Source organism: Camponotus floridanus, unplaced genomic scaffold (genome assembly GCF_003227725.1).
Source record: "Camponotus floridanus strain SB8 unplaced genomic scaffold, Cflo_v7.5 scaffold11, whole genome shotgun sequence".
NCBI lineage: Eukaryota > Metazoa > Arthropoda > Insecta > Hymenoptera > Formicidae > Camponotus > Camponotus floridanus.
The window spans coordinates 3,393-22,077 of record NW_020229226.1 but is presented as its reverse complement, the minus strand read 5'-3'; the positions used below and the strand labels follow the sequence as shown (position 1 = coordinate 22,077).

Genomic DNA, 18,685 nt, shown 5'->3' with positions numbered 1-18,685 from the left:
GACACAAGCAATTCTTTCTCTGTATAAGGAACTTGCTAGTAAAAATGAAGGATTTGAACTTGCAACATGTTTATGCAACCAAGATGCGGTAGAACATTTGTTTTCAAAAATTCGGCAACGTGGAAGATTTAATCCTAATTCAACAGCAAGAATAGTTCGATTATCATTCAGGCATATAATTTCCACAGGTTACATTCAAACAAGTGATAAAGGAAATGTGCAATGTCATGAAAGTGAGGCTCTCATTAATAAACCAAATCAGCTTATTAAGACGGTTGAAAATCGTATGAGTAAAAATAATGTTGCTATCATTGATGATGATATTGATGATAATGATGATGATGATGTTGTCTCGATAACAAATTTATTTAATAAACATGCAGATATTCTTGAAGAATGTGATATAGACACAGAAAATGTAGATATACTCAATAATTATGATGAAAATGCGATAATATTTTTTGCAGGATATGTGTATCGAAAGAAATAATTGTCAAAACTGTCGTGTAACAATGTTAAAAACGCCAATGGAAGGCGCGACGCCAAATGTAAAATACATCGAATATCGTGAATATCCCAACGCAGATGAGGATGCTCCAACAGTTACGAAATTAAATTAGCACGACCAACAAGCCTCTTTATCGATGACATCAAAACACAATTGATGAGTTTTAATCGTACGTGGCAACATCATTGGGCATTAAACAGGTCCTTGAGAACATTGCAAATGAGGGTATGTATGCAACAAATAAAGTGCATGCTGAATGGTTTAATATAAATGATAAGTGTTATAATCATCACATACAAGCATTATAGTTTTTATTAACTGTCAAGCGACGCGGTAGCGTTGCGACGCCAAGTACATAAAAAACAAGTCCAAGCATTGAGTTCCACGCATTGAGTTGAGAGTTACTGCTCCCGACGCGGCGCTATCAAGTACCTTATTCGGAATTTCGCGTCAAGTAAACTTTCGGTTAAGATATTTAATAAACTAAAGCCGTAATCAAAAATCTGACTTTTATTATAAAATGTGAATATATGCTTTCGATTGCGACCTGTTTGAACAAAATCGGTGCAGTCAATCCTGAGAAATGATGATCGAATATCAGAATTGTGACATTTTTCGTTTTTCTTCATTTTCAGTAGTCTCACGTACATATGCTCGCACGCAGACACGCAAAGGGAATTTGTCCCTCAAGCGACGTTCACATCGCTGCGTATACGATTTTTGCTTCGATATGTACAATGCTTTAAATGACAAAATCATATGTGTGCATATGCGCACATACGTGTGATATGTATATGTATGTGTACATACATATGAAAGATATCAAGCGACGCAGTAGCGTCGCGACGCCAAGTGCATTGAGTAAAAAAAAACCCCGATTTGTGACACTTAACGACCGCCAAGTGATTCATCAATCAAAAGGTAAATATTGTAAAATTTTTCTCATTTCTATTTAGATTAGACGTAATATATTTTGACATATTGTTCAGAATTGGCCCTGAATTTCGAGCGAAAATATCACCCCCGGTAATACTGGCGCCGTCCGTGCGCGTCAAAGCGAACTCACAAATATAATTTCGTACGGTCTTTTTTCAAAATCAGCCAGGATCCGCGTGATCGCGGAATAATACATGATCCTGGCCAAAAAGGCAATCGGAAAATCACGCGATTCGACGTGCCTGAACCGGATAGGTTCAAATCGGATCATCCGATGCGCCATCAAATTCTTATTATCCAGGAGAAAGTTTCTCTCCCGTGCAGTCTTTGTCTATTTCATATCCAAGTCATTACGAGTCATTGCGAGAGTCATAGAGAGTTCTAACGAATTTTTATAAAAGTCATTGTCGGATTATCGAGCAGCGAGAACTAAGATTTTGCAAGCGCGTTTGAAACAGTATAACGTGCCAAACGCGATTATATTTAATCGACGAATTTTGTATAAGATATCACGACGGATCAACGGACAATTCAGTGAAAGATAATCGATTCCGTTCAACACGTGAACGTTCTGAGCGCGAGTGCCGGAATTCGTCTGAGCACCTCCACTCTAAGTCAGAGGTGGAGCCTGTCTCTCATTGAGTCTCCGCTCATTCGTCGAACATTGGAAAGTGCGGTCTCGCTCGCTCTCACAGACAGCCCGATAAAGCGCTGTCTCTCTCTATCTCGCGCGTGCAGCCGTGGAAAATGCGGTCTCGCTCGCTCTCACGCGAATCGTGAATAGTGCGGTCTCGCTCGCAATCACACTGACGGCTGAAAAGTGCCGTCTCGCTCGTTCTCACAGACAACTGATTGAACGCTGTCTCTCTCAGTTTCGTGCGTGCACCCGTGAATAGTGCGGTCTCGCTCGATTTCGCGAACGGCCGATAGAGCGCCGTCCCGCTCTCTCTCGCAGACAGCTGATGCAACGCTGTCTCTCTTAATCTCGTGCGTGCAACCGTGAATCGTGCTGTCTCGCTCGCTCTCACGCGAACAGCTGATAACGCGTTGTATCGTTTTTATCAAGCGAACAATTGTATAGTGCGATCTCGCCGATCGAGTGCGAATTTCGACGTGCTCAAATATCCGAAATAGAGTCGCATACGCATCGAAATCTCATAAACTCTGTACATATCGTGTATTTTATGCAATAAACTTATCACCACTCTTGTGTGGCTGTCACTGTGTTACAATCAAAGGAACAATTTTACGTTATTGCATCCCGTCACTCATCCAGTGCGAAATCACGTTACTTGCAAACTCGCGATACCCTGTCGGGTGTGTCCCAGCAAAACAAAATCGCAACTCACAGGTGCGTCCCGAACACATATTATATTAATAAAGAGAATAGACAGTTATCATTTTGTGGAATATATTTGTATAATTTATAATTATATATATATATATATATATATATATATACACTACTCAAAAGAAAATAGGAAACACTTTATAACGATGCACCCTTGCACCCCCCTAATTAATTCCCAGCAGGCGAGCTGGAAGCTGCCGCCCGGCAGAACACCGCCGGGCAAAAGGCAGGGCGCATAGCGCCACATTTTTAACCGCCACAACGGCTTAAAATCAAGCCGGGCCGAATCGGCGAAGCACGTCGAAAACGGCCGACAAGTACCGAGCGAAGGAGTTAGATCTCCCCGCGCCCGGCTCCGCCGCGCTCCTACGAGCGGGACTCACGCCGTTCCGTTTTCCCGACCGCTCGGTGGGGGTAAGTCTAATGTACGCCGGCGCGGGCTAATTAGCCCAGTATAAAAAGGGCGACCCATCAACCATAGGCACCTTTTTATTCCGAGCTTCTCGAGCGAACAGTCGCAAAAGATAGCTATCCGATACCCGTCTACAAGTTTCAAGACCAAGCGGTGGGGTGCTCTCCACCACGCCTGGGAGATCTCAGGGGTCCGACCAAATAGACAAATCCATTTTTTTCTCTCCGCGTGCACACTAAATTGGGGCGCACCCCGATTTAACCGGGAGATCTCGGTACACGCACAGCATCCATCCTCGTCCCGTCGGTTCATACGGAGGTAGAGAAGAGAGCTGCCCCCAGCGGTTGTTCCCGCTAAGAACCGACTATCCCGGAAATCCCGACCACACCTTACGGGGAAAATACGGCCCGATTCTACGAACATCGGGGAGCGAAAAAGCGCGACGACAAAAAAACCATAAACACGCGCCGCTTACGTCACGCGGTCATCGACCGCACCGCGAGCGAAATCATATTATAAGTCTCCCGTTGCCAAAAATCACGGATTGCGCCGAAACCACACGACCGTTCCAAACCGGACTTGCTGCATCCGAACCGCGTTTTAACACTGTAACACCTCCCGGAAGCGCATCATTCCGCGGTGCCCCCGAACGTAATAAACGCTGCTGTTTCCAACGGCATTTAATCCGGCGATACAGCAATCGCGCGAAAGAAACCCGGCAGCGGTCGCGTTTCGCGCGCGAGGAATTTCACGTACGCACACCGTTACACACACACACACACACACACACACACACACACACACACACACACACACACACACACACACCGACACGATTGTAACTCGTCATCCGCAAATATATATATATTATTTAAACTACCACGCGCATCTTTTTTTTATTACGCTTGCCTACCCGATCCTTGGAAACACGACTGCAGTTATCCGCGACTCTGACGGAGAACGCCCGTTACAACTTTTTGTATACCGAAAAATGGGCTATTTTCAAACGATTGTAACTCAGCGAAAAATGATCGTACAAAAATTTAAAAAAAAGCGTTTTGAAGCTCAAAGTTTCAACTTTAACGTAGAATCGATAGTTTTTAAAGATCTTTTTATGTTTTCATTATTATGCCCTAAAAAAGGACACACCGTTTTTTTCCTTAAAATTACGTATATTTGACGCTCTGTAGCTAGATAAGAAAAATTCTCTCGATAAATCCAACTCAATTTCCGAAAAGCATGACATTTTCTCTACAAAATGTTTTTTTTTAAACTTTCCTACGATTTTTTTTGGCTGAGTTACATGACTTTGAAGCTAAACCTGTATTTTTCAAAGCAATTGTCGTTACTCGGCGAAAAATCATGTACGACATTTTTAAAAACAGCATTTTCAAGCATGAAGCTTCAGCTTTAACGCGCTATCGATAATTTTAAAAAATTTCTTCATGTTTTTAATCCTATGCCCTAAGAAAGAAACACTGTTTTTTCCTTAAAATTACACATTTTCGACATTCTGCAGTTGCTATAAAAAATTTTTTCTTAACAAATTTAGATCAATCTCCGTAAAAACACTTTTTTCTACAAAATTCTTTTTTTAAAAACTTATTTACGATTTTTTTCGGCCGAGTTATATGTCTTTAAAAACAACCTCAAATTGTATTAAAAAATATTCTCTGAATTATTATATTGTTTTTTATTTTTTTTTATTAATAATTTTTTTTAATAATAATAATTGTTTATAATTATTGGCCTTCCTCGGCCTCGGCCGCCTCCTCGTCCTCGGACAGCTTCTCGGCTTCCCCTATTTTGGGTGCTGGCGACGCCCCATCCATCCCTAGTGCCCCTATTTCGCCGGGCATACCTGCGTCTACGGGACTGTTCGCCTCCTCTTTTTCTTATGTTATCTGAAAATTAAAACATAAATAATAAATGAATTATAAAAATGCATATATATATATATATATATATATATATATATAATTGGATAAATAAAATTTAATATAAAAAAATAATTTACCATTTTGCGCCTGTTGTTCCTTCTCTTCTTACTGCTGCTGCTCCTGCTGCTGTTGCTGTTGTTGCTGTTGTTGCTGTTGATGCTGCTGCTGTATATACAATTGCAGCTGCTGGTCGAACAATTGTTGTTGATGCAACATTTGTTGCATCAACTGCCGCATATCTGGCTCTTGGAGAGCGAGCGCGTCCATTTCTGCATTGATTTCCTCTAACATTTAGAAAAATTAAAAAGATGAGTTTCTTAATATTTTTTTATACAGTAAAACATTTTGTGTTAAATTTAACATATTTCACATGTTCCAATTTATTCACTCTAATTTTAATGTTAATTTAACAGAAAGCAAATATGTAAATAAATAACAAGTAATATGTAAAAAATTAACACAAAAATGTAACATTTGAACGTTATTGTGTTGTTTTTAACTCTTAGAAACGGTGAATATTAACTCAATGTAGAAAAGTCAAAATAACACAACGACAATATGTTACATTAACATAAAAGTATGTTAAAAATTTAACACAAAAATTACTACACAAGAAAAATCTACAGAAATACAAAATGTTTTTTACCGTGTACAAATATATAATGATTTATTTACAAGCCACTATGTTGACGTTCAGTTCAAATTCGTTTATCGCCGTTCTTTCGTACTGAGAATGAGGCACACTCGGCATTTGTTTATATACGTGCCTTGTGAAACCTTGGTGTTCGAGAGACTATCACGATCCCGATTGTGAGTTATTATTTAAAAATTTTTATATATCTTTATCCTTTTGACTTTATCTTCTTTTATTCACTCTTCTTTAATTCTTTGTTTCTGCTTATTTTTTATTTCATAATGTGCGATGAATTAAAAAAAAATCTAAGCGAAGCTTTTCAGAGTATTGGCTCAATGATGAGCGTATTAATTGTTGGATACGTACCTTTTGATGAAAGCTTATATCATTGCACAATATGCAATAATAATATTTCGTGCAATACGCATGTTTTGAGACATGCGAATTCTGCGACTCATAAAAATAATATTAAAGAAAATAATTCATCTCTATGCACTGATGAAAATAATAATAAAAATGTAGATAAAAAAATATCCGAAAAATACAAATTTCAACAACAGTGGCTAGAGATAGAATTATTTAAGGGGGGGGTATGCTATTTAAAATTTTTTTTTGGCATTTTTTTTTAATTTTTTTAAATGAATGCGCAACATCTCAAGAATATTCAGTCAAAATTTCAAGTCGATCGGAGCAAAAGTAAAGAAGTTATGAACGCTTGAAGGACCGTTGCTCCGAGCCGTATTTCTCTACCCGCTCGACCGGTGTGCGGCGCGCTGACGTGGCACTCTATTGTATTCATTCCTAATCCCTAAATTCCTTTATTGCTGAAAGCGTCTTTTCAGGTAGCCTTGTGAGCATTGAAAACATGGTATATACATCAGTTGCTCGCTGTATGTCGTGTTGAACGGTAGAAAGTGAGTCGAAAAATTTAACTGTTATCGTTCGTTGAATTTTCGGGCATTTTGAACTGTGTTTGTGTTTGAACTGTTACTGAGTGTATTTGTTATTATTAAAGATGCCTCGAAAAGTGACTAGAGATGATCGTAAATACGGCAAAAAGTATTTGAACCGAGCAAAAAAAATAATACCGCCACAAAAGCGTAAAAACGATGAAGTAACAGCTGGCAGCTCGTCGTCGAAAAAAATTAAAAATCGTCCCGCTATTGAAATAGAAGAAGATCTCCAAAAACATTATAGGTTAGTAGATTTTGTTTTGGTTTTTTCAACAATCTCTACTATAGTGAAATGTAAAAAGTGTGATGGAGAAGTCAATTTCACATCGTGCAAAAAAGAAGGACTCGGTTTTAATATCAAAATGACATGCAAAAGCTGTGCATCGCCTCATTATATTCCATCTTCTACAAGAATAGATTCTGGAAAATACGATGTTAATTTAAGATTCGCTTTTGCGATGCGAGTATTAGGCTTAGGTTTAGCCGGGTGCAATAAATTGTGTGGACTAATGGACTTGACTAGTACTTTTTTAACGAAAGGAGTATATAATAAGTATGTAGATGAAATGTGTGAATATACAACAAATGTTGCCAAGAAGTTTTTTGCATCGGCCGTAGAAGAGGAAAAAAAAGAAATGTGTAAAACGCATAATTTAGAAGAAACAACAGAAGTTACTGTATCAGGCGACGGCACATGGAAGAAAAGAGGGTTCGCTTCGTTATTTGGCGTTGCTTCTCTCATTGGATTTCATACTGGCAAAGTATTTGACATTTTAGTAAAAAGCAGCTTCTGCCAACGATGTAGAACTTGGGAAAATAAATCCAGTACTGCTGAATATGAAGAGTGGCACAAAGAACATGTTAGTAGCGGAGAATGCAAAGCCAACCACGTCGGACCGTCTGGAAACATGGAGGTAGCAGCAATCGTAGAAATGTTCCAACGATCTTTGGAAATTCTTGGGGTGAAATATCGTAATTACATTGGGGATGGCGATTCGAAGACGTACAGCGGCGTTATTGACGCAAACCCTTATGGTGAAGATTTTTTAATAAATAAAAAGGAATGTGTAGGACATGTGCAGAAACGCATGGGAACGCGTCTGCGTGATCTGGTAAACAAGACAGTAGTTGTTACAACAACCAAAACCGGAAAAACCATAAAAAAAAATCCTGTCTGGAAAAGGACAATTAACAGGCAAAATGATAGACAAATTAACTGTCTACTACGGATTGGCCATTCGACGCAATTCCGATTCAGTTCAGAAGATGAAAAATGATATATGGGCGACATACTACCACTACAGTTCAAACGACAAAAACCCACAGCACGAGAAATGTCCGAGCGGCAAAGATTCCTGGTGCGAGTGGCAAAAAGCTGCAGCTGCAGATGCTCTGAAATCATTCAAACACAGCTACGCAGCCCTTCCTTCTAAAGTTCTGGAAGCCATGAAGCCCATTTATGAGGACTTGAGCAGGGACGCACTGTTGCAGCGATGTCTTGGAGGTTTTACACAAAACAATAACGAAAGCCTCAATCAGCTAATATGGAAAATCTCTCCAAAGGTATACAGTGGAACCTCTACAACCGTACAAATTGCAGCTAATGTGGCTGCTTGCACTTTTAATGAAGGTTCTATTGCCCTGTTGGCCTTCATGGAAGAGATGCACATCGGTACAGGCCCTAGTTCTCACGAATGGGCGCGACAAGTTGACGATTTGCGAATTACTAGAGGAGACGAGAAGGCGGCCCACGACAGTAAAGAAGGCAGAGTTTCGCGGAGACAAACACAAAAAGATGCTCTGGATCTTCTGGATGAAAGCGCCTTGCTGTATGGACCTGGTATCGACGATTCTGTGTGAGTATAAAAGAACTATCGACTTTTATTTCGGGATTTTTAGTGTGCAAAAGTTTAAAGCGTTTTTCTCGAACTTGCCTTTTCCGAAGTCCGTGATCACGATAACTCAAAATCTACTCGATCAATCGTTCTAAAACTTGGCACACTGCTTCGTAACAACATTTACCAGGTATTCCTGGGAGCTTTTTTTGATTTGTTAAAAATTGTTAATTTTACAAAAACAAATAACTCGATTTTTTGCACCAAAAATCAGAATTTTGGCTTCAAAGTGCCACTAAAAATTAAAAAATCAAAAAAAAAAATTCCCCACAGCGTTACCTCGAAAAACATTTCCTTTAACGAATGCATTTTTATTTTTTGGTTTCAGATGATTCTACTACGAGTTATGATGATCACCGCCAAACCACTTTTTTTAGGAGCGCCTCCGGAAATTCGTTGTCACTCGCGTATTTTTCGATATTTTTCGATGAAAATTTAGCAAGCTACTCTTCAAATGTTATATTATTACATGGAAATTGAATAAATAAAGTAACATTATCTGTTTCGCCAAAAAAAATTCGTAAAAACATGCCTTTTTTCCATCGAAATTAGCATACCCCCCCCTTAAGCCATGGTTGCAAAAAATATCACACGATAGAAATTCATTTTTTTGTTTATTTTGCGATAAATCTATGAAAGCGGATTAATCCAAAATATATCGTCACGCAGAATCCAAAGCACATTTAGAAATATGTAAAATTAAAACAGAAGCAAAGAATATAACAAAACGTAGCAGATGATTCACTTTCGTTTAAAGAGCGAAAGAAAATAGCAGAAATTAGATATGCTGCATTAATTGCTGATAAAAATATTTCGCATCAAACGGCAAAAGAAATCCTCAGTTTTTTCCAACATATAGGAGAAGATCCTAATGTGTTAAAAAGCATGAGCATGAGCCGAACAAAATGTAAAAACATTATTACAAATGTTTTGTGCCCGGTCGAAACAGATCGTGTCGTCAATAAGCTTCAAAATACAAAATTTACAATTTTTATTGACGAAACATCTGATGTAACAAATAATAAATGGATGACTTTTCTTGTTCGTTGATCCAGAGATATTCGCTCACAATTAGTCAAATTAATCGATATTGATGCCAAAGATTCAAGCGCAGAAAAGTTGTTTGAGGCATTTAAATGTGAAATGTGGAAATTACAGATACCGTTTCTAAATATCGTAGTCTTATCATGCGATAATGCATCTGTTATGACAGGAAAACATTTATCGTTTCAAAAAAAATTGGAAAAAATGTGTCCACATTTATTAACATTTTCATGCCCATGCCATTCTTCTGCATTAGCAGCGTATGCGGCCTGTTCTAAAATGCCTTCATATTGCGAGGAATTTCTAAAAAAAATTGCTACTTATCTCAATAGCAGTCCAAAACGTACAGCTATTTTTCGTGAATTTTGTGGATGTTTTCAAGAAACAAATCGCAAAATATTGAAATTATGTGATACGCGCTGGCTTTCGCACTATTTATGCATCGAAAGGCTTCTTGAATCTTGGAATACAATTAAATACTTTCTTACTGAAATGGTTGTAAGTGAAAAAACAAATTCTGGAGAATATCTATTGTCTATGGACAACGTAGAGATGAAAGATGGACAACGTAGAGATGAAAGCTTATTTCCTGTTTTTAAAATACATTTTAAATTTCTTTAATGCATTTAATGCATTCTTTCAAGCATTAGAAACAAGGATTCATTTATTATATCCAAAATCTAGAAACTTTCTTTTCCAAATCTGTCGAAATTTTTTAAAAGAAGAATATTTAAAACCATTTTCTACAAATATTATATTCTCACTAAAAGAAAATGAAAAAGTTATAAATGAAATTATTTTGGGATCAGAATGTGAAGAATATCTAAACGAATTAACACTTAAAGGTCACATAAACATAGTTAAAATTGTTCGAGAAAACTGTTTAACATTTTATGTGACTGCTGCGGAAGAAATTCATAAAAGATCATCCATAAACAACATGTTTTTATCAAAGTTACAAGTTTTTCGACCATACATAACTTTATTTGATAATAATAGAGAAACATCATTCAATGATGTTTCTTTTATAGCTAAAATTATTGGCGGTTTTGATGAAAACGGTTTAAAAGAAGAATGGATTGCTTTACCTTTAATGGATTAGATTTTACAATGGAAGAAAAACAAAACTTTTCTAAATTAAATTTCGACAGTATGTGGAAAAAAATTTTACAAAATCGACACAATAATTTTACTAAGTATCCTAATTTAACAAATGTTATAAGTACTATAAGATCTTTTCCAAATTCAAATGCCGATCTGGAAAGAATGTTTTCTTTTTTAAATAATTTAAAAACGAAAAACCGTAACAAGTTTTCGTCAACTACTATTAATGCTATTTGTGTATTTAAATCGGCATTAAAAACGAGAGGCAAAACAGCTATAAAAATGAAAATTGACAAAAAGCATTTATCTCTTATGTTAGCGGATAAATTATATGCTACCGCTACTAAGAAAAATAAAAATGATTTAAGATTACATGCTGCAGACACCCTGACGTAGCTGGCCCCTCCTCTAATTAATAATAAATTTATTTATTATTTATTATTATTTATTATTTATTTATTATTTATTATTATTTATTATTATTTATTTATTATTATTATTTATTTAGACATTACGCTTGTACAAAACATCTTGTCTATCTAACGGACACCATATTTGCAGAAAGCAAGAATATAAAAAACATCTTGTGTGTGTGTGTGTGTGAGTGTGAGTGTGACTGTCTGTTTAACAGACACCATACTTGTAAAAAGTAAGAATATAAAAAATATCTTGTCTGTATAACAGACATCATACTTGCAGAAAGCAAGAATATGAAAAACATCTTGTGTATGTGTGTGTGTGTGTGTGTGTGTGTGTGTGTGTGTGTGTGTGTGTGTGTGTGTGTGATTGTGAGTGTGTCTGTCTGTCTGTTTAACAGACAGCATACTTGTAAAAAGTAAGAATATAAAAAATATCTTGTCTGTATGTACAGACATCATACTTGCAGAAAGCGAGAATATGAAAAACATCTTGTGTGTGTGTATGTGTGTGTGTGTGTGTGTGTGTGTGTGTGTGTGAAAGTGAGTGTGTCTGTCTGTTTAACAGACACTATACTTGTAAAATATAATGAAATAATGGAATGTGGTATAATAGGGCTCCAGGCGAAGGTCCACATAAAAAACCTAACGCGCCATTGGTGATACCTCATGGGATGTGGAAAATCGCACTATTTTTCTTAATTTCATATTTTAAATGTATAAAAAAATTAATTATATTTAATATATTATAAAACGTGTGTGTGTATATATGTCACATATATATATATTATAAATATATTATACGTTTATGTATATACACATTTATATATATTTGTAACAAAAATAAAAAACATAAAGAAAAGCTGTGAAAGAGAAACATTGAAATATCGAAGAGCGAGGCTCGCTCAGCAGCGTTCCGCGTCGCGCGTCGCCCGTCGTTTTCATTGCTTGATTGGTAAGAAGGAGACAGAAAACTGTATTCTGTCCTCTTCTTTTAGCCGAAGCTCGCCGAAGCGCCGAGCTCACACGTACGCTTACACACACATCTCCGTTACCCTCTCCACTACGCGTGGCATGTTGCTTGCGGAGATAATCTTGCATCCCTGATCCAGGGATCATTCTGGTGCGGGCGCTCGATTAAGTCAGACACAGTTTGTCGTCGTTGTCGTTTATTGTAAGTTGTGTCTGTCGCCGTCGCCGAGCTACCTGCAGAGGACGAGGCCGAGGACCTTCCCCAGCACGAGGATTCGTATCGGTGAGATTGCCCATCCTTTTATTTGTGAGCCACATACGCGATTCGCTCCGCCAGCCAGCCGTCCTGCCACCGTCGCCATTTTCGTGTTTCGCGATCGTTCAGGCTCTGTACCGAATCGTCGATATTTTGTGAATTTTCGGGCGATCGGAGGCAAGCGACCAAGGAAAAGCAAACAATCGTATTGTAGGCAATAATTGATAATATAATTGATAAGGCAACGTTCGTCTCTCTCCGGATTTCGAGGTATTCATTACGCGTAGCTATCGACCGCCGAATATCGACCGCGTGCGCGAAGGATCGCGAGAAGCGTATACCGCCCGTGTTGTCGTATCGCTCTCGTTGCCGCGTGGAATATTCCCGTAAATTATCTCGGGGCGATTTTTGTCTGATTTGTGTCTGATTGCGTGGATGTCGTCGTCGATTGTTAAGTGTGCGTGTGATTGTATGAGCGTTTATTGTATTTTATCATCTTGTGTGCGTTAGAGTATTTGCGTCTTTGTCGCGCTTATTATGCCGTCGAATAGAGCGTAATAAATAATAATTTGCGTCTGTCGAATTTGTCGCGGTGCGAAATAATCGCCAAAGTACGACCAAGAGTGAAACCTGAGCTGCTTTCGCGGAAGAATGAGGCGAAACGCTGGCAGAGAAAAATTTCCGGCCGCCGTCGGCTATCGAATATCGAACATATTGCTCGCCTGTCGCATACGAGATCTGTCTTCGCAAAATTATTCGTTATTTTCGATCTTTAGTTAACTATGCTGTCGAACTGTTAAGCTGTCGTTTAGAATTGTGAACTGGGAAATTGCGAGGAAAAGACTGTAGCGATAAGTCGTCGATCTAGTTGCCGAAATTAAGATACGTTTTGGGTGAATATTATCCGCGAATATTTCCGTGTCGAAAATCCTTTATATTCTGAAAAGTATCGTTCAGTCCAGCGAACTCCGGCCATAAAAACGGGCTCGGAGAAACAACAGAATTGTCTTAGCGCTCTCGTTTTGGTTGTCGATTTCGAGCGGACATTTGCTTTGAATAATGTCTTATTATTCGTGCCAGGATTAATTTGATTGTGTATTTCGCTTTCTTATTTTTTTTTTTTGAATTTATTGGGAACCGTCGTTTTCAATCTGATTTGTTATTCAAGTTTAATTTTACGTTTTTCTTTTATATTATTTCTCTACTAATAAATTTGTTATATTTCTTTGTTAAAATCGCGTAATTTATTTGAGTGTTAGTCTCTCGTGATTGTCGATATCGGTCATTGCGTCTGTCGCATTTTGAATTAGTGAAGTCTCGCATAATCAATTGACTTTCTTCCAAAACCCCTCCCACCGTTAGGCGAGCTAGTCGGCCCGTGGCGAAACAAGCTATTATTTTTCGCGTTCTTTGACGTTTCGTGGAAAACGTAATGCGTGAAAGACCGCATCTGGCGCCCAACCTATCGAGATATCGAAACGACCTCCGCTCCGCCGCGGTTCGCGCGAGAACGCCCTCCATCTCTGTTCCTCAGAGCGCGAGTACATTAATTTCGCTATTTTTTTTTGACGGCGTTTTCGCTCCCCCGCGCACGCTTTCCTCCACCACTTCGAGGAGTGTCGCGAATAATTTAAATTTGAATTGAAAATAAACGTCGCAATATATATATATATATACAGGGTGTCCCATTTTAATCCATCCAATCGAATATCTCGAAAACCAAGCTTGAAAGAGAAAAATGTTTCAGACAAAAGTTGTATGGTTTCTAGGGGGACATAAGATGGTACCATTGATTTGACCTTGAAGAGTTATTTGAAGATCACATGAAGGTCACCTTCAATTTCTTAAATGGAATCTACATTTTCTCATTACATATTCTTGTAGCTTATCTCGAGAGCTTTCCAAAACACTATAATAAAATATTTTTTTATTGAGTACTTTTCGAGTTATGAGGCTTGAAATCATTTTTTAATTTAACATAAACCGTAATATATCTAGTAAAATATTCATTTTTCGATTATCTTGCTTTAATACTTTTATGTACAAAATAATGAGAGAAATCAATTGGTGTAAAGAAAACACATAGTTATTTTTAAGAAAAAATATGTAATTTGCAATTAACAATTACATATTTTTTCTTTGAAACAACTATGAGTTTTTTTTACACCATTGATTTTTCTCATTATTTTGTACATAAAAGTATTAAAGCAAGATAATCGAAAAACGAATATTTTACTAGATATATTACGGTTTATGTTAAATTAAGAAATGATTTCAAGCCTCATAACTCGAAAAGTACTCAATAAAAAAATATTTTATTATAGTGTTTTGGAAAGCTTTCGAGATAAGCTACAAGAATATGTAATGAGAAAATGTAGATTCCATTTAAGAAATTGAAAGTGACCTTCATGTGACCTTCAAATAACTCTTCAAGGTCAAACCAATGGTACCATCTTATGTCCCCCTAGAAACCATACAACTTTTGTCTGAAACATTTTTCTCTTTCAAGCTTGGTTTTCGAGATATTCGATTGGATAGATTAAAATGGGACACCCTGTATATACGAGGGCAACTTGAAAAGTTTCTTAAGTCGGAAAGAAAACAACATTTTTTCGGAAAAGTTTTATTTTATTTTTCAATATAATCTCCTTTTAAGTCAATACACTTAGTCCACTGATGCTCCAATTTTTTCAAACCATCCAAAAAGTACGTTGGCTGAAACTCTGTAAAATAGGCGTTCGTGGCGGCGATGACTTCCTCATTCGACGCGAATTTCTTTCCTCCGAGCCAAATCTTCAAATTTGGGAACAAAAAGAAGTCGCATGGGGCCAAATCTGGAGAGTACGGTGGATGGGGCAGCAATTCGTATCGTAATTCGATCAATTTTGCGGTTGCAACTGCGGATGAATGGGATGGTGCATTATCGTGGTGGAACAACACTTTTCTTGGCCAAATCAGGACGTTTTTCCTTCAATTCTTTGTTGAAACGGTCCAGTAAGTCGGCGTAGTATTTTCCCGTAATCGTTTTTCCCTTTTCTAAGTAGTCGATGTGGATAATGCCTTTAGAATCCCAAAAAATAGTGGCCATGACCTTCCCAGCCGATGGAAGTGATTTGGCTTTCTTCGGGGCGGTTCACCAGGCAAAGTCCATTGCTTCGACTGTTGTTTTGTTTCGGGTGTGTAGTGATGAATCCATGTTTCGTCCACGGTCACATATCGACGAAAAAATTCTCGTGGATTCCTCTTAAACAAATCCAAACACTGCTTAGAGATGGTCATACGCACGTGTTTATTCTCCACCGTAAGCAAACGCGGCACCCATCGCGACGTCAGCTTTCTCATGCCCAATATTTCATGCAGGATATGAAATATCCGTTCTTCTGAGATGCCTACCATCTCTACTATCTCACGCAACTTCAAACGGCGGTCACTCATAACAATATCGATCACTTTACTGACCATTTCTTCATTGGTAGCGGTTTTCGGGCGTCCACTGCGTGGTTCATCATCGGTGTTGGTACGACCACGTTTAAATTCGTTTACCCAAAAACTGATGGTTGGTAATGAAGGAGTAGATGTGCCATGAACCTCCTGCAACTCTGCTTGAATCTGCGTAGCTGTTTTCCCTTTCAAAAAAAAGTGTTTTATCACTGCACGAAACTCCTTTTTATCCATTGTTGAAAAAATGTTTGACTTGCTTTGTTTAACTGCTCCCAACTAAGTGACGAATTGACGTAATTGTCTGAAAATTTTACAGCAATCATAAAAGATGTCGCACTTTTCGGTCATTGCATTTGTTTTGCGATACGCGTGCTATCTCTGTGTGACTTAAGAAACTTTTCAAGTTACCCTCGTATATATATATAAATTTGTATATTAAGACATTCCTGTTGCTGAGTACATGTACATCACAATTTATTTTATTATTGCAGCTACTAAAAGAAACAAATTACCCTTGGCTTTCAAGCGTTTGTTTAATATAAATAAAGATATGTCAAAATGAATATTGAATTAAATGATTGTATGTGTAATATCATAGATTACAATTAATAATAAATACAATATCTCTATTTCCAGATGACACTGAGTATTAAGATACTCATTTTTATAGCGGCTATTCTCTGGCGCTGAGTTTCGGCTGCCGTAAGCGCTGCATTAAAAATTGGCTGCTATAAGCGCTGAATAAAAGACTCAGCTGCATTAGTATTAGCGCTAGTCTTGCTTTATGTCAGAGCTCGACAAGAACTGCACATTTCGGCCGATTTTCAGCTGGCTCCGCCTAGCGCATCCCCCGTTACCTCGCCATTTCGCGGAAAGCCTACGAGCCGCTCGGCGCTCAGGAGCAGGCGTATGGCAATAGCTTTCCACATCACCCATGAGGTACTATTGTTGACGCGTTTTTTTTTAAGTGATATCCTCAGTAGGCCTAATCCACTGATGATTAAAACGACCCTTTAACTAATTGTATAAGACGATAAAGTTTACCACATCTTATGCGATTTGCTACATACCGTATGCAAATAGATGTTCCTGATCTCGCTTGTAAAAAATATTCATCATATCAATTATTATTTATAATTCCGTGCAATTAGCTAAAGGGTCGTGGTTAAAAGACATTCATATCGATCTTCGAATTATTAAAATTTTGTTCAGAATATCGACCACGTGAAACATGGAGGATACAATGTCCCGACACAATCGAATCTGTTTGTGAGGATCAGAAACATATTCAAATATTACATAGTAGTGATACAATTACTAACGAAAATGGACATTGGGTTTGTAGCTATTATGATACTAAATCTATTTATATTTATGATTCATTAAATTTAAAACGTTTGTGTGCCCATCATAAGATATATCTTAACAAATTATATCCAATTTATTCTTTTGATAAAAAACCGATACGATTTCCGACAGTTCAAAATCAATCTAATACTTATGATTGTGGTGTTTTTGCAATTGCATTTGCAGTATCACTTTTATTTGGCCTTAAACCAGATACAGTTATGTATGATCATACTATAATGTATCAACATTTAGCACGAATGTTTGAATTAAATAAAATAGAACACTTCCCCCGAATAATAAGATCTACTGACCCTAAAAAGCTTTTTACTTTAGATCAAGTACAAAGAAGAGAGGCATTAGCTCACAAAAAACGAAAACGTCGACAAAGGAAAGCTGAACAAGAAAAATCTGTACAGTTGATAAAATTACAAAACAATATAACTGAAATGACAATGATGGATCAAGTAAAGCAACCTGATAAAATATCAGAGTTATTTGATTGTTATAATATAATAAATAAAAATAGTAATGTTGTAAATAAATGTGACAGTGTTGAACACTCCAGTCATGACATGTTAAATTCCTCTTTATTATTGCTTTCTACAGATAAAACAAAAAATAATTTATGCAATAAATTATTTTTTGTTTTATCTGTAGAATACATATAGGGAAATAATTTATGAAATAAATTATGCAAATAATTTCCTTATATGTATTCAGAAAAAGACGGATGTAATAACGGATGTAAGTTTTATAACAAAAAAAATTAACATAAATGTGCCAGTTTTGTTGCAAATATTTTACTTCTAGGTATGCAATATATACAGATTATTCTTACAGGTGAATGGTTAGAAGATATTCATACTGACTATTTTAATTTATTATTAAAGAATTGCTCAGAATATCGACCACGCGAATCATGAAAAGTTCAATGTCCCGATAGAATTGAACCTGCTCCTAAAAATCAGAAACATATTTAAATATTGCATAGTTGCAGCGATATAGCAACTAATTTAGACGGCCACTGGGTTTGCAGCTATTACGATACTAACATGATTTATATTTATGACTCATTGAATATAAAACGATTACATACGCACTATAAAATCTATCTTGAAAAATTATTTCCATTTTACTCCTTTGATAAGCAACCAGTACAGTTTCCATCGGTCCAATCACAACCTAATGGTAATGATTGCGGGGTTTTTGCAATAGCCTTTGCAGTATCTCTTTTATTTGATCTCCAACCAAATAAAATTATATATGACCATAATTTAATGCGTCAATCAATATTTAGCAGAAATGTTTCAATCAAATAGAATAGAACACTTCCCTCAAGTTATAGGAATAAATTTAGAACAAATTAATCATACATTCAGTGAGAATAGTGTGGATACTAATAATATTGCAATTACTAAAGATTTAACTAGAGATCAACATGGTATAAAAAGAAAAATGAATAGTTATAATGAT

General features: G+C 37.0%; 1 protein-coding gene across 1 annotated transcript; it reads right to left on the bottom strand.

The window, feature by feature from the left end:
* Positions 1-15,341: 15,341 nt before the first annotated feature.
* Positions 15,342-16,096, bottom strand: LOC112639412 (protein GVQW3-like). The gene is made up of 2 exons (XM_025413248.1): positions 15,559-16,096; positions 15,342-15,457 (listed from the first exon to the last, which is right to left on the bottom strand). Exons 1-2 carry the CDS (start codon positions 16,094-16,096, stop codon positions 15,342-15,344), a joined length of 654 nt encoding a protein of 217 aa, XP_025269033.1.
* Positions 16,097-18,685: the final 2,589 nt, after the last annotated feature.